This window comes from Cheilinus undulatus, linkage group 1 (genome assembly GCF_018320785.1).
Source record: "Cheilinus undulatus linkage group 1, ASM1832078v1, whole genome shotgun sequence".
Taxonomy (NCBI): Eukaryota; Metazoa; Chordata; class Actinopteri; order Labriformes; family Labridae; genus Cheilinus; species Cheilinus undulatus.
In genome coordinates, this window is record NC_054865.1 from 31688261 (window position 1) to 31711840 (window position 23580).

At 38.7% G+C, this 23580-nt stretch overlaps 1 protein-coding gene across 4 annotated transcripts in view; it reads left to right on the forward strand.

Annotated features, from left to right (window-relative positions):
- Positions 1–23580, forward strand: part of chd9 (chromodomain helicase DNA binding protein 9) — an 88642-nt gene that overhangs the window by 30432 nt on the left and 34630 nt on the right. For all 4 annotated transcript variants that reach the window (XM_041792982.1, XM_041792973.1, XM_041792989.1 and 1 more), the window contains 2 exons: positions 17768–17876; positions 23021–23167. In XM_041792982.1, the coding sequence (XP_041648916.1) occupies positions 17768–17876; positions 23021–23167 (256 nt within the window). The remainder of the gene's footprint in view (positions 1–17767; positions 17877–23020; positions 23168–23580) is intronic.

Below are 23580 nucleotides of genomic sequence, written 5' to 3' on the forward strand. Positions count from 1 at the left end.
ACATTAAACAGTAATTATCAATCCACCTTTTTACTGCAGACTTTTTCCCATAAGAATTACAAATTCTCTCAAAGTCTTCAATTCATCTGCATCCATTTTCTGGTTAATGTCTTAAAAAGCATGCTTTAAGTCGTCTCACGTAAAACTGAAATCATAGTTTTATTTTGTTTTGTTCAGTTTTCTAACACCTGATGCATGCACAGTTCCTGCCTTCTGATTTCCTCCGCAGTGTTCTGCTTGATTTTGCTGCTACGTTATTTACATTGGGTACATTTGCTGCCTGTGGTTGTCAAGATGGAAGCTCAAAGTTCAACAGAATTTACTGCACGCAATAACAATAAAGCAGGCTCTGTCACCAGCATAAACATGGGAGGGGCAAACAAAGGCTGCATTTACATGTGAGACACTGCTGTCTAGTATATTCATGCAAGTAGTGCTGATGTAAAGATACCATGATCCACCTCCCATCCCCCTGTTTAAACTGCTATATGCAGCATGTAGCTATAAGCCACACCCAACACAAGCAATTGAAATATCAGCTGGTACAAATGTGAGGCCTGACGCAGGGAGCTAGAGAAAAGGGAGGGATGTTAAGGTGCAAAAATGTCAAGAGTTTTCTGCAGAAAAAGGTACATTTATCAATTTACGTTTTTGGGAGGCCTGTGGCTTTTGTGTTATTTTATTTATTTATTTTTTTTTTTATGTAGCGTGAGCGTGATTGACAACGGTCAGCAATGATAGCTGTCTGGCAGCTGTGTTGATTAATAATTAGATGAGTTAGGCAGAGGGAGACGAGCTGTTGCACATAATGGATTTGGCATGCACTCAATGCGTTTGATAAATGAAAAAGTTGAGGCAGTGTTGATGTTTGAGAGAATATTGAGATGATGGCAGCCAGTCATTGTGATACAGTCCCACAAGCTCCAGCTTTGGCTGGATATTCTTGCTCTGTGATGCTGACAGTAATCCAGGCCTGTTAGCTGTTTGGTTGGAGTTGTTTGGCATCTCTGAGTCCACTTGGTTTTTATTTTTTAAGTAATATGATTTCAGCTTGATAATAGTCTTACCCTTTGGACAGAAAGACTTTTTGAAAGTTTCATCTGTGGCTGTTAGTCCCTATTAGGCTTTCTTAACCACTTTTCAGTGATGGAGACAAAACTATGTGCCCTGAATCAAGTGCAACACTTTAAGTAGTTTTACGTTAAAAGCAGCTGGCAACTGTACTAAATTATGCCTTCAAATTTTAAACTGACAATAGGTAATGTGCTGTGTAACCCATTTTTGTTCACGGTAACCATACTTGGCCCGCTCAGAAAACACCCTAGACCAGGATAAAACATAGCCCTCTTAAGGAGCCTAATATTATCTCAGTCGACCTTTAATAGCTTTCATTACATCATGCATTCCAGACGTTTTGAAACATTTTAATCATTCACTGTGGTCAGATGAGGGACCCCCTGAATCCAACAAAAAGATAAAATTTCAAGAGGCCATGGCCTTTATAATTTACTTGTTTGCTACCTATTTGGCTGTATTATTTTTCTCCAGTACAATTGTAGTTGTGCACAGTCTGTGAAGTTGCAAAAGCTGCTTTATGTACATGACAAGCATAGTGATATGAATTGGATACATTTGAACACCATGTACTTCAGGTGTATTGATTTTTTAAACATGTTAGAGCTGCAGAAAATCTTTTTTAAACACAGAACGGTGAATGTTGGTCTAAAAATGTAGCAAATTGGTACCCATTTACAGGCATAATCCCCAGCCAGCTTGTCCATGGTGACTAATATTTTATGATCAAATGAAGACTGCAGTCTGCAGAAACTGAGGGAAGAGATGCATTGGTATTGCAGTCTGTACAGTATTGTCTGATTTGTATTTGTCCCAATCTGGAGGATTTGTGCCAACTGTGAAAATCTGATATGCTCAAACTTGGCACATTTAAATGTGAACATGTAGTTTGTCCTACATAATGAAACCTGATGCTGTGATGCTGTAACTTACACTTCAGTGATTACGTATGTGTCCTTGAGACTCATGTCACTGTGTTACAGGATGTGGCTGTAGTGATCACACATTTTCTCAGTTTGTTTTAATTGAGAAAAAAAGTTCAGTTTTTTTCAGGCCTTGGTGCAACGTGGCACTGATGTATATCTCTGTATAAGACAAGAGGCTTGTGGGAGTGTGTGAATATTTCATTTGAGGTGTGAAGATTCATAGCTGGCAAATACTCATGCAAACTGAGCTGCTTCTTTTCAGTCAGACACTGAACAATAAAGAAGAGACAATTTGGAACAGAGTTTTGTAAAGAGCTGTGTTCATGGTGAGGCCTCTGGCCTTAAAAATCAAGGAAACATTACTGTTTATGATCATTATATTTATGTAAGTAGTTGAATGACCATTTCTCTTTTATTGTAATTTTTCAATCATATAAAAAGTAGAAAATGACCCTCCCTGTGTTGTGTTCCTTAAATGACAGTAATGTTGGCGTGTCTTTGCACAGAATCCTGAGAAGTAAGAGCCTGAACAGTCACAGGCTAATGGCACTGTAATGTAAACATGAGCACTGAAACATAAATACTACAGATTTTGACACCAAATGAAAATTGCATTCTCCCTCTTTTTTTAACAGTCTTGCAGACTATTCCCAAAAAAGGATGATTTCCAGTAAACAAAGTAGGCAGGTGTGCATTTAAATATCATTAAAATATATAATCACCTCAAAAATGACAATACAAAACAATTTTAAGTGAAAGTGCTCTCTCCAGAAACTGCTGGGACAAACACACCAAGTGATTTTTTTAACATCTTCTGTGGTAGTGATTGCGATTTGACATGTGACGACAAGGAAACGATTGCTAGACTTGCAGAACAAACATTTAAGCAGTAATACAAACCTGAGTCAGTGGATGCAGGTGTAACAATCACACTGTTGTAGCAACTCACTCAAGCCACAGGGAAACATCTGCTGTTGATTTTGATTATAAGATAGCTGTTTATGTTTCACATAATTTCCTAAAAGAGTTTAATTCATTTTCTTACATAGAGGCTGGGGGCTTCATGCAACATATTTTAATTACTATATATGATTGCTTTTCCATGTTTTTGTACCCGTTATGCTCATACCAGTACCTCCAGTTTTTACTTCTCAAGTTGAGACAATGCCATCTAAGTGATGGAGACCTGGTGCTGCTCATATCCATGTCTGTTTTGTCTGACTGTATTTGGCTCTGAACCACCAGATACAATGAGAAATGGTGTGCTTATGTGTTTGTGTAGATTTTTAGTGAAGGATGGCTTCTCAGTTGCTAATGTGAGGTGATGAAGACAGCCTGCCTGCATGATAGATAACAAAAGAGCCCTGGGGAAAGATGTGTACTGCAGGAGAGTCCTGTTCATATGCATGCACCACCCAGGATCTCCCCATACAATATTAATGCAGCTGAGCTGCAGAGGTACTAACCTTCTGCTGGAGTCATTACTTCACTCTGTACAGAAGGTTTTCTGGCCTGTATTCACAAAGCTAGACGGTTTGTGTGTGTACTCGCTGTGTGCTCAGTCTTGCGTTACATCTGACCCGTCCTTAAGCAGAGAATGGGGTCTGAGATAAGACTATTATCCTAATTGTCTCTGTACTTAAGGGTCTGCTTCTCTGAGACCACCATGCTGTCATTACTACCTGTGTTTCTACTCGAATCATCAGCTCCATTTAATTGCTAGTAAATGCCCTCTGGATTACTTTGCTGGTTTACTCTGCCAGTCGCCTGGCAAGCAAGTTAGGGGTCAAAATATTATCATATGGAAAAACTGTCTGATGGATGAAACATCAATGAAAGCAGCTGATTAAAATATGGATGCAGCAGCCGCTTTGACAGGTGGACCAGCAATATGACACATAGCCAAGAAAAGATCACTGACAAAAAATAAATAACATCTTTACTTGGATATTAAAGTGCTTTAATATTGAGCTCCTGATCTGGAGGCCTTTGAGGAAAACACAACTACATAACAAATTAACGTTTCTGTAGTCCCTGCCGATGTTTCATTTTGTTAAAATAAATGAAATGCATTAAAGTCAGCTTGTGTAGAAAACTAGAAACAGCTTTAAATGTGAATTTTAGTTGGTAATATTCTTTATCAAGAAATATATTGCTGGGATGAATTCTTTGTCAAAGCTGACACGGGCTCTGAGATTCAAAAGCCTTCTGAAAAATTAAAACATCAACAAAAGAAGGGGAATGAACCCTGGGGAATCACTCAAAAACATCCTACAAAAATGCACCTGTCTGTCTCCTGAAACTTGTAATCATCTCAATTAGATAATTTGTCACAAAATCCAAGCTACTTTTTAACAGATATGCACTAAAGCAACAGCCTCGGTCATTGTAGACATTTTAAGTTGTTACTAAAGTGTATGTTTTTTAATTGCATGAACAGTATTTGAGGATGATCAAGTAATGAAAGAAAAAGCTTAGTTTTCATGTGTTAGATTGTTTTTTGTACACTATCAACATTAATACAGTGTGCATTGATTTATTATTGACAGAGGAGGGGATGATGCTGCAAACGTCAGCTCATATGTCAGTGACAGTGACCATAGCTCCTGTGTTTTCTTTTGTTCAAATGATGATCTCTAAAGCACGTAGTTTGTGAAAACTGCAACAAAGGCCTGATAGACTTCTCCTTACAGGTACATGCTGTGGATTAATAGATTTGCCAACAAAATCTACCCTTGTGCAAGGCAAAGGGTTATTTAGCAGGCCAGGCTTCACTGATCACATCACTCTGCAGGCTGGAATTTGCTTTTCTAGGCAGCCTACCTGCTGAAAAATAACCTCAATGTAATCATGAGATGAAAGCGCTGTGCCGCTCATTCCCTTTTTTGTTTCTCCCTCCCCCCTCCTCCTGTACATTTTTCTCCCCAACATAAATTTGGATCCAGCCTGCTCAAAGCAAGTGCATCAAATATTTCCTGTAAGCAGGCATGTTCTAAATATGCTGATACTACAAAGCAGCAGGGTTGCAGCAAAATATCAAACAAAATGGTGCTCGTGAGATCAATTACATGATAGAAAATGGAGGTCCAAGTCTGGCGTATATGCTGCAGTATATAGCTGTTCATATTTCAGTGCTGCCTGCTAGCCGTCTAATCTCTTTTCCCCCAGTTTTTCATTAGGCAGGGCTAAAGCTGTTATTTTTAATTGAGTGTTTTCCTTGTTAATCCCTAGCAGGGTGTGTATGCGTGCATGTTCACACGTGCGCCTGTGTGTGACACATTAACATGTTTGTGGTGGTTTGTGTTGCATGTCTTTGTGCTGAAAGTCATGCACATGTGCACACTCTTGTGTGAGAGTGTTTGTATGTTTGTGTGTTCCCTATTTTAAAGTTTTTGCTGTATAAAGCAGCAGTCCCCTGTGTGTCCATGTGCGCTGAGCTGATAGAGTATTTGTCTCTGAGAGGAGGCTTGATGGTGCTTTTACTACTGTCTCCAGTTGTGTGCTGTGTGGCACTGAGATTATAGCCTTCCATTCATAAGAAGGGGGATTTCCTGTCAAGAACCAGCGCTACTGTCTCAATAAGCCCCTCAGGATGAGAAAATACACACAGACACACCACACTTAGTAGCCATTTTCAAGATGACTCAGTAGCACACAATCAGAATTTCTGAGGTGCATACACTTCAAGGCGATGAAGACTGCTCCGAGATGCTGAAGCACCACATTGCAGTCTTGGCCCCCAAAGCACTATCATAACTTGAATCTGTTCAAACCAAACCCTTACACACGTACGCACACACTCCCAGTGGCATCATGCCAAGTAGGGCAGGACAACACTGGGGGGACAAGGGATGGAGGTTATTTGGCACAATAGGAGGATGGGAGCCAAGTGAGCCTCCAGCAGCAACTAGGCTATCACTCTCAGGGAAAAAAGGCTAGCATAAGCCTATCATCGAGAATCGCTCTGTAATGTCAGAGTGGGGGCAGGTGTAGTCTAATTAGAGATGCAAGATTGTGTCTGTAGGATGACCTCTTTAAGTCCTGCTGAGAAGGAAAATAAATCATTTTCCTCTTCATTAGTAACAAACATTAAGGTTCCATCAAGGTAGGAATTCACTGCACAAAGAAGAAACTAGCTGGTGTAGAAGGGTGTGCGGCTGTGAAATCGTCAACATCAAGCGTGCTTCTTAGAGGTCAGTGATGTCAGTGTGAGTGAGAACTAAAAGATGATATTATGCTTATTCATACAATTATAAATTAATTTGTTTCTATAATTTTGTATAGGTTTTAGGCATGTATGGTGCTAAGGATTCATCACTGGCCTGATGTGCCACAACCTCCAATTTCAGAGGAGGGAAGGCTCGACAAATCTCAACACACATATGTGTCAGTCACCAGCCAATGTCAAGCTTGACAGCATTTTTGGGCCTTTTCACACCTGCTAATACAGCCAGAGACTGCCAATGGTTTTACGGCCCTTGGGACATCAACAGCATGACTAGGGGCCTGTGGTAATCCTAACTATTAGGGGTGTAATGGTTCACAGAGGTTAGGGTTCGGTTTGTACCTCGGTTTTTCCGTCACAGTTCAGTACAAGTTTGGTTCATTGATAAAAAAGGAACATAAAGTCCCAGATTTATATTTCTAGAATTCCCTAATTTATCATTATTTTTATTATCTTACTGTTACTTCGAACAACCTGTAATAGTTGATACAGTCTGTGATGTATTAAACATGAGACAAAAAATATGAAAAATAAAAAGCAACACAGAAGTGCACTGCCTTTTATCTCCTGATTTGAAATAAAATGTAAAATGTAAAAAAAATGTGCATTTTAGAGCAGTGTATCTTATTTGTTATTTGATAAAGTGTGGTGTGTGACGCTGTTGTTGGTGAATAGCCAGTGCAGTCGTAGACTGTCTTGGGCAAAATCCTGCTTCATGTTTGCCAGTGAAGGACTACAGACAAGGTGATACAAACCCAGGATAGCAGAGTTTTTAAATACACACTTGTAGTCAGTAGTCTTTACTTACACAGGTCAGTGCATTACCTTTAAAATGTATTAGCATTTTAGAAACAGCAAAGAGATGAAGAGAATGAGCACAAGCTGGCAGGTTGATCTGCAGCTCTATGTACAGGAGCTAACTTTTCTATTTCAGGTGTGTTTTTTTACCCGCTTCTTTTTTGTCGGTTGCTTAATGGCGTTAAGCTAGGGCTTGGCAATTAATTGCAAATTAGATTAAATCATAATATGGCCTACTGCAGTTTTAAAATCGTAGACAGTGCAATATTTTTTTATCCTGAAATATGTCAAAATACCAATTTGATATGATTTTTGCAGCAGAGATTTTATGCTGTGCATATTATGATACAAGTGTCTTTTTCAGAATAGTTTACTAAAATCCTACTTTTCCTGTGCGTGTATATGATTTTCTTAATCATATGAGAATAACATTTAAAAAATTATTATCCCTTATGTATAGCAATCGATATCAAATTTGCTATGTAAGGCAAAATCACAATTCGATTTTTTCTTTAATATTGTGTTGGTTATGATATGGAATGATTTATTGTGTATGTTTGTTGAATAATGCACAAGATGAGGAACATAAAAATAATTGGATATTAAATCGCAGTTGCATTATTGGGGAAAAAATCACAGTAAGATTATTTTCTCAAATCGTTCAGCCCTACGTTTAGCAAACACAAAGAAGATAAAAACTGTGGCACAAAGTCTAAGATCCAAGCAGCATATACATTTTATTTTAAGAGGTTTTCCTTTACACGAGTATATTTTAAATGTTTTCTCAAGATCTAAACTTTTTAAACTACTTTTCTGGTGTTAAGAAAACAGCTTTTCTCATTTAGTGTGTTAATTTATCATAATATCAAGAAACAGCCCAAATGTGTGCCTTACTATGGGGTACGGAATGAAATACCTTGTATTTAAGTTTGTCAGTGTAGGGTTTCTATTATGACATGCTTGCCCTGTCTCTTTGTTAAGTCGTGTTTTGTTCCATGATACAAGCATCACTACTCTCTGTTAAATAAATTTAAATTGTAGAACATTTTCAGGAGTTCAGCTCATGATTGCTTATTTCGTGATGGTGGTGGGTCCTGACGCTAGACCAGTTGAGAACCACTAACCTAGGCCGTACTTATACACCACATCCACCCCTAACTGTGCCCTAAAGTTGTAGACTTGTTGTAGACTATTTTCCCATGCCCCTGATACCATGCAGAGACATCCAGAGCACAACCTGGATTGTGTCAATCCTCTTTCCTGCCTGATGGTGCCCTCAGGCAGCTTGCTCGCCATATCTAGGCCTCATAGCAGCCTCAATTTTTGGCCCAAACATGACTCAAACTTATGCACAGTACTGAACAGGGTAATTTTATCAAGGACCAAAAGATAAAATAATAGCATCTGAAAAGCTTAAAAGAATCTAAAGGACAAGTTTTTAACTCCACAATTTGGTTCCAAAGATACTATTTAAATTAAGATATCATTATATTATACAACATATAACTGATTGTTCACCACGCAGCTTCTCACTGATACTTCAGTGCTGTCAACACTCCAGTCTCCAAGTGTCATTCACTGTTTTAATAATAGAACAACTTGCATTTCTTGGCTTCCTATCATAAAAGACTACTTCAGATGTCCACAGTTGTATCAATGAATCATTAAACATGTGGTACATCATTACACAGAAAATAGTGCATTTCAAACTAAGTATTTCATCCAAGTGTTGCACATAATATAGCTATGGCATGATAAGGATTTAACATAGTTCTTCTCCACCACTTTTAGTCGTGGAAGGTTACATACACTTTGCTTATTAGATCATTTACATGCAGCAGGATTACAGTGGATTTGTATTATAATGATCCATCACCTAATTTTCCTTTTTTCTGCTTTTTATATTTAATGTAAGGATCAATATGCTGTGTTTTCTGTAATGCCTTTGCATTGCATCTCTGACAAGAACTGGATAATAACAATTGTACTCTTTTTGTTTTATTTTGATTCAACAAAAATCACACAGCAGCTGTTGCAAAGCTCCTTGCCAAAAATGGTTTGGCATTAAATAATGTGCCTGGTGTACCCAAAAACAGGTTTTTAGCAGGCTTGCAAGGGACATTAGCCTGTTACAAAGGCAAACTTAAACATTACCCCATACTGTTGTGTAGTATGGGTTGACTGGGGGAACAGTTGAAGATTATGCTGCAAGATATCTGATGCTCTAAATGTGTTGTAATCCAGAATAAGTCCTGAGTATTTTGTGCAGAAATATGGTTGTTGTGTTTACCGGGTACAGGCTAATGACTGTTTTGTACTTCCCACACAGTTTAATTTACAATATGAGACATAACCTCATTTATATAAATAAAAATGACTTCTTGAACAGCAGTATTTTTGGTCTGTTTGCGTGCAGTTAGAAATAGCTGAATTGTTGTACCAGTACGACTAAAACTAGACACCTGAAATATTTGTAAATATTTTAGTCCAACCAGAGGTCCATTAGTAACTAGCTGAAAGAGGGCATATCATAGTAGAGTATGACATATTTCTGTCTGTAAATATTTTTTCTCTGGTGCTTGTTCCTGGGACAAGGGCAGTCGTCCAGTTAAATATCCTAATCGAGCTATAAGTGTAGTTTAACTTCACTGTGAATGTAATATATGTATATCGTTTGATCTTCCTGTGCAGACGCTCTTTATCCAGTTCTTTACATGAAGGAGACTTGACTCTGACCCTGAAGGCTAGAACTGACTGCCTCTTTTTGCAGTAAGAGGATGATCTGAAAGACTGCGTTTCCTCCCTGTCATTTGAGTTAATTTATTCAGCTTGTGGGGAGGCTACCCAGTCGAACGGAGCGTGTGCATTAGCTCTGGCGTTAGTAAACCCCTGGGTGGTCCTGTGTATCAGCCACAGGCGGGTGGAACAGGCTGTAACCATCACTAAGATGTGGCTTATGCCTTGTGAGTTTCTGTGCATGTGTGTATCCAGAATTTATGCTTTTCTTCATATTAAGCTTTGACTGTGCCATGTTGCTCTCATAAACGCCATGCTTACATGCAATTAATCACAGTGCAAAGATCCACCTCTCCATCAATGTTCTATGTCTGTAGTGGCTAAACTGATCATTTCACAGCCTTCAAGTCTCTTGTTTCACAGTCCAGGTTTTCCCATATGTGGATCAGAGAGATGCTGTAGCCCTGTTATATTCTGTTAGCTGCTGAGCTGCTGCCTGGTAATGTGACACTGTTATTCTGCAAGGCCTGTTTCCCAGCCAGCTTTTATTTGGTAGAGGAAGAACATTGTGTTTTGTGCCATTCAGCTGCTTATAATGTGTTTTTTTTACTCTATTCTTCTTAGTGGCACAGCTGGGTTTTTTCTTTCCATTGTGTCACTCTCTGACTTGGCACATTCCTCGGCCATTCATAGTGTGTGGACATATACCGGTGTTGTTTTTCCACAGGAAGTGATGTCACCATGCACATTACCGCCCACATTGCTAAAAACCCTCCCAAGGGCACGTTGCATGGCAACCATAAAGTGTCATTGTCAAGAGGATTTGTGAAATGTAATATCATCCAGAGGGGGAGGGACAGCAGAAGGATTGTACTCTGTTTAGCGCAGTGCTGCTGGAGGAATTCACTGTTTTATGATTGTATTAGATGTGTATGACTTGTGTGTCCAGAAACGTCTTTGATACGGACTGCTTCTCAGCCTGCTTTATGTTTGTTTCTCCCAGTCAAACTCTTTTGCCGATGGAAACTACTTTAATGTGAGGAAATGTTGAAAGCTACAACAGGTGTTGCTACTGATCTGGTAACTGGTTATTTGACAAGCTGGCATGTTTGAAGTATTCCCAACCAAATATCTAGGAAATGTTGGCAAACATATCTCTGTGAATTTCTACAAAACAATCTTTCAAAGAGAATAAAAAATAATCCTGTGCAATTATTTCTAATCTTTCTTTTTTGCTAATGCATGGATCTGGTTCCATCCACATAATTATACTTATCACTTAGTGCATCTAAGGGGTTTTAGATGAAACAACTTCAGCAACATTTGCACAGATTTAAAATTATATATCCCTAAGTCAAGATTATAAGAATGTATGGTATTAGATTTTTAGTTGATATCTGATATATTCAGATTTCTTTGTGCTTATATTGATATCAATACAAATACTTACACATGTAGTTTAGACCTGAAACTTCAAAAACACTTTAATACTTCTTTCTGGGCTGACTCTCAGAAAGAGAATTAGTGTTTTCAGTTATGAGGAATGGTAAAGTTTATCAATAACCATACTTGCTGCATGCTGCATGCTGCAGCATGCACATTTAAAACCATTAATAGTTTTAAAAACCTTTAAATTTATCTTAACCCCTTTTTATGTGAAGTTTAGATGAAGTCAATAGGTGCCTGTTGGTAATTTGAGGCACTTAAGTATTGTTATTTTATAAGCTCCCTGTAAAGTAACCTTGCAGCTTAGGAGAGCTCACCATTGTTGCACAGTGCAGAAATAAATAACATTTAAGGTCCATCTTTATCTGTATAAAGCACACAGAACAATACTTCACATTCCCAGATCCCATGATAATTTTAACCCTGAGAGGGAGGGAGGGAGGGAGAGGGAGGAAAAGAAAGCACGAATGTGTCTTTGACGGAAAGTACAAATCAAACTTCATAAGATCCTTTGTCCTGATGTAATTCAGTTTACGTGAAAAGTGTGCAAACAGTTCTTCAACTATAAATCCCTTCCTGCACTCCTGTAAACATTGCCTTTTGAATGTTGGGGGGGTTTCTGTTGCAGAGGAATTTTGTTAAAGGAATGAATGAAGCACCTGTAGAAGCACATGCTCTGCTTGCTGTGCTTGCGCCTGCATGCTGGCAAGAACCTGTTTAATTTGGTTTCAATACAGTCACACCGTTTATTCCTGTAAAATTTGGTTTGACAGTATTAAAAAATGAATACTGTCCAATCCAACATATGACCAATATTTATAGCCAATGTAGGCTGATATTACACCAATATATCTACAGTAAATATCTGCAGAAATATTCATATTGATATTTACAGTTTTTTTATCTAGTTTACTGATATTGAGCCAATATTAAGCAACCCCACTAAATTACAAAGGGATGGACTATATACAGCAATCAAGTGAGATAAAAAGAGGCCTACACATTTGACATAAGATCACTTTGAATAAATTCTGTGCTTTTTTAAATAAAAATACAATTAATTTATTATGGTTTTATGTATTGCTTTGGTTGTGGCTAGTGCTGAGTGATTAATTGGAAAAAATAATCTGGCACAGCATCATAGTCTTGTCTATCCCCATATAGTCTAATTTGCCCCACTAAAGTCACATTTTCATAAGGCTGGTGGCCTGCTCAGCACTTGTGCATTTTGAGAGCCAAGTACTGGTGTGTGGGTGCTTGTATTTACACTCATGCTTTTTAACAAACACGCTGAAAGACCTGCAGCTCCAGGCATCTGCTCATACAGTCTTCTCTAAAAATACAGAAAGATTCAGAAAGATTTAGTCTGTCATAAAATCTTCAATCTACCTCTAAAAGCTGGTCTGTATCCAAACAGGGGGAGTCAACCATAGTGTAATACAGTAGAAAAATCCAAAAATGTCACAAAAACAATTTAAAATGCAAACCAGTAGACTTTTAAAATTCTGAGATTAATTGCAATTCAAAATTGTTATCTTTTAAAAGCCCAACTTATTAAACATCTGACACAATCTGTTTCACTGGCATCATCATAATGAAACATAAATATTGTCATCACTGGTGCCATTGTCACCATCTTTGGCACCAAACTTTATTAATGTAGAAGATGGATTTTTAACATGGGTGTTGATTTGAAAAATAATTAGTAAAACCTTAATCTTCCAGTGAATTTGGTTTCTGTTGATGTCCTATCTGATAATTGAATTCACTTGTGTCATGCGTAAATCTGGCCATGCAGTGGAGAGACAGAAAGCCTGTAAAACACGTAAAAACTTCTCTCCATCATGTGGCGCTAGTGAGTTGCTGACTTGCACAGGAGGGGGCTGGAGCAACAACAAAGGCTGTGTTTACCAAAAGGCTGCTCATACCTTGTCGAAGCGGAGACAAAAACCTTAGAGTTTCGTTTTGTTTTGAAAAAGTTTTCCATAAATACGGGATCGTTTCAGGAAATGTCCATGTAAGCTCGGAACCACTGAAAACGCTGTAGTACATATGCCAAGCCTGTAAGTGGCGCTGCCACAGAAATACACCAAAAGAGAGAAGAAGATTACAGAAAACTGCCATGAACTTTCTCCTAGTTGCCCTTCTGGTTGTTCTCTGCGTCGGATTTAAGGACATATAGTGTAAGTTGTTCACCGTGGTTGTAAAGGAGCATCAGATTTTGTTGTAAAAGCCATTATATGCTCAATAGCTTCTGCAGCACGAACACAACCCTGTAATCAGCCATTGTTTTGGTTCGACATGCGCATGTGGCATAAGTGGGCTACGCTATGTGTGACGTAATTGTTTCAAGAAAGATACGGTTGGCTGTCTACACGAAGATGAGATGGTAAGCTGTTACAGATTTGTTCACTCTGGGACGCAGTTTCAAAAAGTAGCATTTACGACCCCCCAAAATGCTGTTTCAATGTGGATGAAACACCAATACAACAAAAAACTTTTGTATATACTCCTGAATTCATCTCTGTGTGGACGGGGCCTGAAGCCTGTAGGACTCAAAGAATATATGACAGTTTCAGCTACCATTGACCACCATATGGAGCTGCAGCACCTGACATATTATTCTCCATCTCCTAAAAATGATACACATCACCTAAAAACAAAAGAGTATCTGGGTAGAATTTAAACTGGAAGTTTAGGTCATGTTGGAACCTTCTACAGCATGCAGACTTTATTTAAATCACTAAAATCAGAGACATCCCACCTAGATCTTAGTTTCAGTGATGTTTACAAACCCTTCTCTTTACACTGCAGCTACCATGAAAGTCTACAAAAGTATGGCCAGTTTAATGTGTTTGGGTTGATAATGCTGCTGTCTGGAAAGTGAAGGGCCAAAAAAGCCATCATCCTTAAAGCATAGATGAATGGATGATAGTTGGATGATATTAGCTACTTTCAGTTATTTGTTTACAAATTATAATATATAATGGTTCAATAATTATAATCGAGGTAAAAATTTAAAAAATTGACTTAATGGTGACTTTGATTGTTGCCATTCTCGATGAGCCCTCGTCCTAGCTAGAATTGAATTCCTTTTCTTTATTTTCACAAATGCCAGGCAGGTCTCTAAACTACCCATGTGTAATTTTAGTCTTCTACTACTACTAAAATATGTAGAATTGTAGGAAATAATTACGGTCTGTAATAGTGGCAGGTTATTTAACATTAAACCCTGCACAGTTGGCAGATGCTGATTTTATTTGATGTTATATGTCCATACAGTATGAAGACACATAAGAGAAACATTAAAAATCAGGGAAATATCTCTATCAGTTTTTTCTGCATTTTACTAGGGATGCACAGATGAATCAATTTAACTTCAGTATCAACCAGTATTGGGCCTTTCGACAAACACTGGCCATTGGCAAATGATGCAGGGATGAACTGATGTCAGTAATGGATGTTTATTAGGGATGAGTATCAAAATCCAATACCAACATAGCACTGGTACCAACACATCTGATACCTAGTGTACCTAAGTACATGACAGATTTCAGTTCTTCATGTAACAGCAAATACATTATGTAAGAAAGTACACCTGTTCCCTTTACTTATATATCCATGACATCTTATGTTTGAATCATTCACTATACCTAGAACGCTTTTATTCAGCTGTCGACTATTAGGTTTCCTCTTAAAAGTATTCATTCAGGCACTGTTGAGTAGAGGTGGGAGTAAAAATAGATCCTTGGATGCCTCGTGACATGGAGGTTGAAGATGGTGAATCAATATAGAAATGTCTAATAATCAATAATAATTGGTTATTTAAATATTTAATACTGTGGAATCGTGGGAACAAAAAGACGGAACTCTGACACGCAGTGCGTAACAGCAAGATTTCGATTACCGGTTGTTCAACTGTGAAAAAGGACATTTTATGTTTGTAATTTTAGATAAGTTACTAGGAAAGATGCTGCTGCCTTTGGTTCAGTGCAGTTGTAACTTTCAAATTTACACACATTTCCCATTTGAGGATAGTGGAAATTTAAATGATCTCTCTTTTTTAAAACACAAATGTCATGTTTTTATTGTGTTGGACACAATGAGAACAACAAAAATGTCAGAAAAAAACCAAGTGCATCAAAATGCATCAATAATTGATTAAGAATCGAATCGTAGCCCTATGAATATTAATCTAATCAAATCGTGAGGTGCCTAAAGATTCCCACTTCTACCGTTGAGGCACTGGCACCTTTTAAAAACACTAGCTTTAGCAGCCTCAGGAAGTATTCACACAATACACAACCCTACTCTTTATCTGTTGTGTCATATAGGGCCGGACGATTATGGCAGATCTCATTAATACATGCATAGCTTAGAAAAGGGGGTAAGAATTCTTTTTATGACAGCGGACTTGTAACCTTGCAAAGCAGATGGATCCACCAGTTTCCGTATTTCTCACTGGCGAATCTATCTTGCAACGCTCCCATCTGAACTGTTTGGGTCCAGATAGAAAGTGACAAGACCAATCAGCTTTGAGGGGCAGTACTTTCAGGCGTGGCGAAGTCGTGACGTAAGCGAGCAGCACCAAGAGGCCGGTGCAATTATGGTGGAAGAGATTAGCGTGGATGCTGCTAAAGTGCCAGCTTTATCAGAACTTGACAACATTTCTTCGTTTAAAGAAGAACAAAGAACAGCAGTGAGTTGTTTTCTTTTCAAAAACGACAAAAGTCATGTACTGACATACCTACAGTCACCATGATTCGCATAATGTGGGATGTAATGGAGTTTACTCCTTTCCTCACGGCTACGTCACATGTTTTGTTGCTCTGATTGACCCGTAAAGATGTGACAGACAGAACGTTCATCCAATCACCCTCTGAGTTATTTTTCAAAGGCTCTGCCCTTTCCCAAACGCTGTGTATAAGTGATTTTCCAGATGGATGTGTGAAACATCCATCATTTGTTGTTCTGCGGGCTAACATCCAGACAAGTTGGCCCACTTGGTGTCTAGCATAATGACTTGTTGGCGAACAGAAGAAATATTGGCTAGGGTAAGAATCTTTGTTCTGAGACTCTAATGTTATCTCATGTGAACAAGCCCCACAGGGGCATCTTTCCCACTGGAGACATACCTTTTCATGCACAAGTATGCCTGGGATTTTGTGATCGTATGTGTGTGTGGAGAACAGTGCATGTTTGCCCTTGTGTGTTTGCAAGCACATTGAACAGTGAGAGAAAAAAAGCAGCCTTCATGTGTTGGTATCATAGCGCTGTTTTTATTTTATTTTTTCCCATTAATATCACACCACGCCAGAGACTTGGCACCTATGCCGTCCAAGAGATAATACATGTTGAGAGGCGCAAGATAGGAAATGTGTGCATATGCGGTGAGAAAATATATAGAGAAAGGTCACAGAAATAATATGTGACTGCATGTGAAAGAGAGAGTAAGAGGATGAAACACTGGCAAAAGTATAAGCTCGGGTCTGTTCATGCTGCAATCTGCTGCTATCTGATATCATTACATCCCAGCAGTCTGTCTTTGTACTGCAATTGTACATGGGGCCATGGTGAGTATTTGAAAACTCACAAACTAGCAATGGTGGCTTAAAGTGAAAAATGTTTGCCAAATGACGATCAAATGATGCTGGTCTCAATCCTCAGGCTCTGTGGGAGCTTTAACAAATCACTGAATTCCTTTCCCCATCAACTGAGGCAGCTTCCATAGCGAGCAGGCTAATACCTTTAAGCATTTCCTACCATACTTTCGCGCTTGGAGGTATGATAGGGTCAAAAATGTAATGCCAACAATTTCACAAAGAACTATTCTTAAAGAGCATGGGCTACAGCTGCATATGCAGGTTTTGTTTATAGACTGCAGTGCAGCAGATGCAAATCTATGAGAGCTCCTGCAGGGGGCTGAGAGTTGTATATGTTTGCTTGTGGAGATATTATTTGTGCTTTAAAGCATTTTACCTGTGCATTTATCTTTTTAATGTGTGTATGATTATATGGGCTATCTTTATTGTATTCCCTTTCTTTAGCACATTAACATTAATGAAGACGCAGTGATCAAATATCTCTGCCTCTTTGTTCTTTAATGTTTTGTCAAGTGTTGTGAACAAGCTTAGGTTTGGATTTTAAGTCTTTTTTCAAGGTTTCTTTTGGCTTATAGGTCACTGTGTTTGTTGATCCTGATCTTGCTGGCCACAAAGATGTTTTTCTGTAATGATGGGAGACCATCCACCATCACTGCTTTCATAAAATGTTAGGCTGAAACTTATGAAATACCCCATCTGTTTTTATACCTCCAGAAAAAATGAACTGCTTCCCCTGTGCAGCATGATCATACTGAATTGAGGAAGGATGTCTGCATTGCCTTATTTAGTGTAACATTGTCAATCCAACAGATGTCAACATTCAGCATTGATAAATCTTGTTTGCATTCATAGTAGTTTTATTTTGTTAAAGTTAAGGCTCTGAAACATATACTTTAAAATGAGATCATTACTGTCTTCTTTACCTTATCATATTAATAGTGTGCTTTTCCCTCCTACAGGAAAATTGTCATCAAGATTGGAAAAAAGAAAAAGCGAAAGCCTGAGTCTTCAGAGGAGGAGTCGGATGATGACCCTCCTCATCGACACACTTCTAAAGACGTCGACTCTGTAAGATCCAGCAAACACACACAATCACAGATTATACACAAACAATTAAATAGAAACCCACAGTACAAGTCACTGCTAAGTGGTGTCCTTAGCCTAACTGTTCTTGCAGCTCAGAGGAAGGCTTCCCAGCTTCTCTTTGAGCCTGGGAGGATCGACTCTGCGGTTCACATGGAGGTCATGCAGTGGGTGGCTATCTCAAGTTCTCATTCTTAACTGCATGGATGATTTTTGATTATGAACACAGCACTAATGGAAACTTCTCATGCCCACACCTGAATTTAACAAGATTTTCATTTAAAAGGAAATGTTGTTGCCACAGCAGCCAGGGAAATTAATAACCCGCAGGTTTTTCATATTTAGTTTGATAACACAACACTTATCTAAATTAAATTATCTTTGGAGGGATGATAGCTGCTTTCTACTTAACACAATGTAATGTTGTAGGAATATTAATGATTGCCCTCCTCGGGTTAAGATTTTTCAAAGTACAAAAGAAAACACCAGGGGTAAGACTTCCACTACATCCTGATGAAACTGCAAGATGAACACAATAGTACATGAGAAATTGTTTACCTTACAAGTGAATGTGAAAAATAGATACTGGCAGGTTTTTAATTTTAGGAAATTATATTCAACCGATATCTGCCAAAATTTACTCCTGGGTATTAAATAAGTATTTCTGATTCTGATTCTGAAGTATTAACCATTGGGTGGTGAAAACATAATTAATATAAAATGTGTTAAATATGGTTTGATTTCATCTTCATTTGAAGCTAGCAAGACTTTAGTAAAAGTCATGACTGGGGGGCGAGACTGTGGCTTAATAGGTAGAGGCAGACAAGCTCATTCATCATCATAGGCTACATCCCCAGCTCCTGCAGTCACATGCTGATGTGTCCCTGGCAAGACACGTACCCTTAATTGCTCTCACTGCTGCGTCATTGGCATGTGGATGTGTATGGATGTGTATGAAATGGGTTGTTCAATACTATGCCATCCCTCTGTGAATATGGAGTGAAGGCTAAGTGTGACCAGTATAAAAAGTGCTTTGAGTTGTTAAAGGGACAAGGAAAGTTTTGAACAAACTCAAGTCAGTGCTTTAAGTGGACCAGAGGGCACAGGTCCGCAGTACCAGCACTTCTAAATTTTGCCCCTTGGCGTATACTGGGACTTTCTCTAGCGTACAGGCACTTCCAACCAGTTGCCGGTACGCTCTCTTGTCCTCTCCACAGCCTATTAGCTTTTATGGATGGTTCATGATAGCATCCAATTAGATGTGCTGCTACGACACATGGCACGCCGTGGCCGTGATATTCATTTCTGTATAAGAAATACAGGTGAATTTACCGGCCGTTGTTGGGAGGAAGCAGGAAAATGAAACATTCACCTGTCCCAGATAGTCCAGTGCTGAACTGGACACAGCATAAAAATGGTACCACCTCCATCGAGGAGCATGATGATCCACCAATGCCTATGGCACCCAATAAGACGTCAACGATAAAAATACTAGATAACAATAGCGTTAATCTAAATGAACGACTAGACTGTTGATCAGAGGATTGTGGTCAGTATTTTTGCACTCAGAACAACAGGCACATAGGAAAAGATAAAAAAAAGCCCAGATGTACGGTGGCAAAGTCAGCTCACAAACACAGCAGGTAGTCTACTCTCAGTGAGTGAATGGGCTGTTTAATCTCTACATAAGGTGCAGACAAGACAAAACAACTAAATTCACTGCATGAGATATTTTTATCATTTAAGATCTTTTTTCAGTTATATTATTTTGTTTATTAATTACGGTGTATTTTTTAGATTTATTTAGGATCTTTTTTTCTTTATTTGGAGAGGACAGGGTAGTGGATGGTGTAGGAAATCATGAAGAGAAAGAGGAATACTAGGAGTATGAACCCCTAACAGTAGTAGACTCATTGGCCCCAAAATAATCTATTTCAAATGTTGAGTATAAAAGGGAAATAGCATTTTATTTTCTTATTTACTAAAGGAGTCTTTTGTTTAATATAATGTGCCCCCCCCAAACATGTAGTTTATTTTTATTTAATTTGTCATTTCCATGTTGACACTGATTGATTTGCTGTCAATAGAAGTGCCAGTGTGACATTTGATCCACAAGGATTTGACTTAGAAAGTGACTGCTTTTGTTATTTTTCCATCCATCCATCTTCTTCTGCTTATCCTAGGCCAGGTCGCGGTGGTAGCAGGTTGAGCTGAAGGAGCAGTGGCTCTACTCCTAGCTCCCTCTGGATGTCTGAACTCCTTAACCTATCTCTAAGGCTGAGTCCGGCCACCCTCCTGAGAAAACTCATTTTGGCTGCTTGTATCCGCAATCTCATTCTTTCAGTCATTACCCAGAATTCAAATTCAAAAAGTTTTGCCTTCCAGCTCAGCTCCCTCTTCACCACAACGGCCCAGCACAACTCTCAAAGTACTGTTGACGCTTCACCAATCTGCCTGTCGATCTCACACTCCCTTTGACCCTCATTCATGAACAAGACCCTAAGATATTTTAACTTCTTCACCTAAAGCAGGGCCTCACTCCCCAGCCGGAGAAAGCAATCTACCGTTTTTCAGCAGAGAACAATGGCCTTGGACTTGGAGGTGCTGACCCTCATCCCGAACACTTCACACTCAGCTGAAAACCACCCAAGTGCGTGCTGGAGGTCCCCAGCTGAAGAAGCCAGCAGCACCAAATCATCTGCAAAAAGCAGAGATGGAATTCCGAGGTCCCCAAACCAGAAACCGTCCTTACCTGATGGCTCATTGCAGCGGCCATGGGACCCCATATTCCCGCAGTACCCCCCACATGAACCCCCCCCCTCCAAGTCCACAAAACACATATAGACCGGATGAGTAAACTCCCATGCTCCCTCGAGATAGGGCTGGGTGATTATGGCAAAAGTCAAAATCCTGTTTAATTGAACCTTGATTATGATTAATGAACGATTATTCACCCCCAACCTCCTAATCTGTTTTTTTCTGAAAATACTTGTATAATTTTAAACCAAATAACTGAAAGGAACAGGCACAATTTATGGTTATTTGTTGAAACAATTTAAATTAAAACGCACATCAGCTGAAATGAAAATCTTTTTTGTAAAAAAGTCAAGTTTTCCAAGAAAAGTAGAAAGTAAACAACTTGTGCTTCTTGCTAACAAAATAAATTATTTTTATACTGTTGTATAAAAAGTAGAAAATAACTTTGCTGCTCACATTGCAGAGTCAGCTCCATGTTTGAGTTTTAGTGGACTGGATAGGAATGAGCGCATGACCAGTACTTCTTCTTCTCTTGGGTTTACAGCAGGCTACATGCCTTGCGACACCTGGCTTCCTATCACGTGACTTCACAGCCCGTTTATTTTTAAGGGGGTGGTACATTAGTAGAGAGAGAATTACAAGGGAAAAAATAATTGACACAGCAAGTTTACATAGGTTAGAGGCTCTAAATGTTGGTTTTGATTATTTTTTGATTAATTGCCCAGCTCTACCTTGAGAAGTCCTGCAAGGGTAAAGAGCTGGTCCACTTTCGCATGGTCAGGGTGGAATCTGCATTGACCTCCTGTATCCGAGGCTCAACAATTGGGTATTTTCTACTGTAGAAAAATATATCCAACTATATATCATCTATTGCAGTTAGGCTAATAAATGACTGAGATATGATTTTTGTTCCATATTGGCCAAATTAGTTCCTTGATTGTGTGACACTGATAGCAGGCAATCAAGGCCAGTATCAGCACTTATTATTCCACTTAAAGCACTGCTTAAGTCCCTTTATCATTTCGTCAATGTCATATAATTTCTGTATAAATGAACATTTTCAGATTTTTGTTTGTCTTGCAATATAATCTGGAATGATAAAATTAGACATTACTTCCTCTTTATATTACTACACGATACTGTTTCCAAAGCTCATTTGCTCACTATTAAATCACGATAGATATCTTCAGTGTTCAGTGTAACTTGTCTTCATGAAAGGGGATAAAAAGTTGCTTGTCTCCTTCTTCATGCCTTCACCCTTCCCTCTCCTCTACATCCTATCCGGACTACTACCTCTAATATAATTATGCTGGTTAAGTAGCGCCCCTGGCCTTAATTAAACCAGTCTGTTGATGACTCATTAAGGATGATCCCATTGAAGAAGTCAAGGTAGCATGACCAACAGCTCCAGTAGAAGCATGGTCACCTCAGGGGTTCAGACCGATCATCGTGGCATGTGGCGGCTTTGACTCTGCAGCTTCTGGTCAGCTTGGGCTGGAGGATGTGAGGGCATAAGTCCGTGGAGATATTGTACTCCACATCTAATTAACTTTAGCTCAGTGGCATTTATTCCTAATTAACTACATATTATCATTAGGAGGGGCTCATGTATTGATGCAGGATACAGCAGCCCACGCATGTGATAATTATAAAGGCTTGACAGTAAGGAGCCAAGAGAAGCTGGATTTTAGAGCCTTGTGTGGGTTGCTTTATTACTTATTGAGAAGGTTTTTTCTGAGTTTTTGCCTTTGTGTGCTGAAATCAGGTACTGAGGTTGGTTATGTGTTTTTATGACCTTCAAAAGAAAAGGCAACCCACTTGATATTTTTCAGTATTGGCTGAAGTAATGTGAAATTATTTTGTTGTGAATGTTTTCCTTTCCTCATCAAGAAATATGATACAGATATAACAGAGCTCTTGATACAGATATCTGAGAAATATTTTTAAATGTAGAAAGGTTATTACTCTAATGTCCTTTTTGAAACTTAAGAATATCTACAGGTATGGGTATAAGGCATACCAATAATGTTTAAGGGGAAAGTAAAATATTTAAGAACTTGGGAAGTAGCCTCACACTCAGGGCATAGTAGTAGCTGGGTTATTGCAGTTTAGGGGACAGTGAACTCTCTTTTTTCCCTGGTCACTTTCCCTTTACACTAGCATAAAGTAAAGACATCAATCCTTTTTCTGTTATACATTACAACAGCAGTGGAAATACACAGTGAGGAATGTATTAACAGTGATTTTTTTTCACATCCACTTTACAGAAAGAAACAGCTGTCTGTCCTGTATCCTCAGCTACAGTTCTTATGTATGATATGATTTAGATGAGTTGAATATCTCTGTAAAAATGCTGCTTTTTGCTTCTCTAGAAGAGGCGATCTAATCGTCAGGTGAAAAGGAAGAAATATGCTGAAGAGCTGGAGGCAAGGTTGTCAGATGAAGATGTCAAGGTTATTGTCAAGGCCAAGAAAACCAACACTGCAGCATCCAAGGAGCCTTCAGTCCAACTCTTTGTTGTAAGTAGCTTCACTCAAGACTTGGAGATCAATTTAAATCATTATGTATTTGAAAAAATAGTGCAGAAAGAGAAAAAAGATTATACCTTGAGATAAATCTTAAGATTATTTCTCACAAACTGTCCATAGAAAGGTCTATTAAGGACTGCCTTTAAGGTAATGATCCCTGAGATTAATAGTGAAAAGAACTTGGTGTACCAACAAACACATTTTGTGGAAGAGCACTACATGTTCAGTAAAACGCAGCACAGCTTGTTCTTTTCATAACCAAACTGTGACGTGCAAACTAGGACCCCTGCAGTCTCTCTCAACAAGGAGGGAAAACACTCACAGCGCAGATTTCAGAAATTTGGATACAAAAGAAAAATTAGGAGGACAGTTCTTTTAAACAGACCTCATAAAAGAATCCCTTT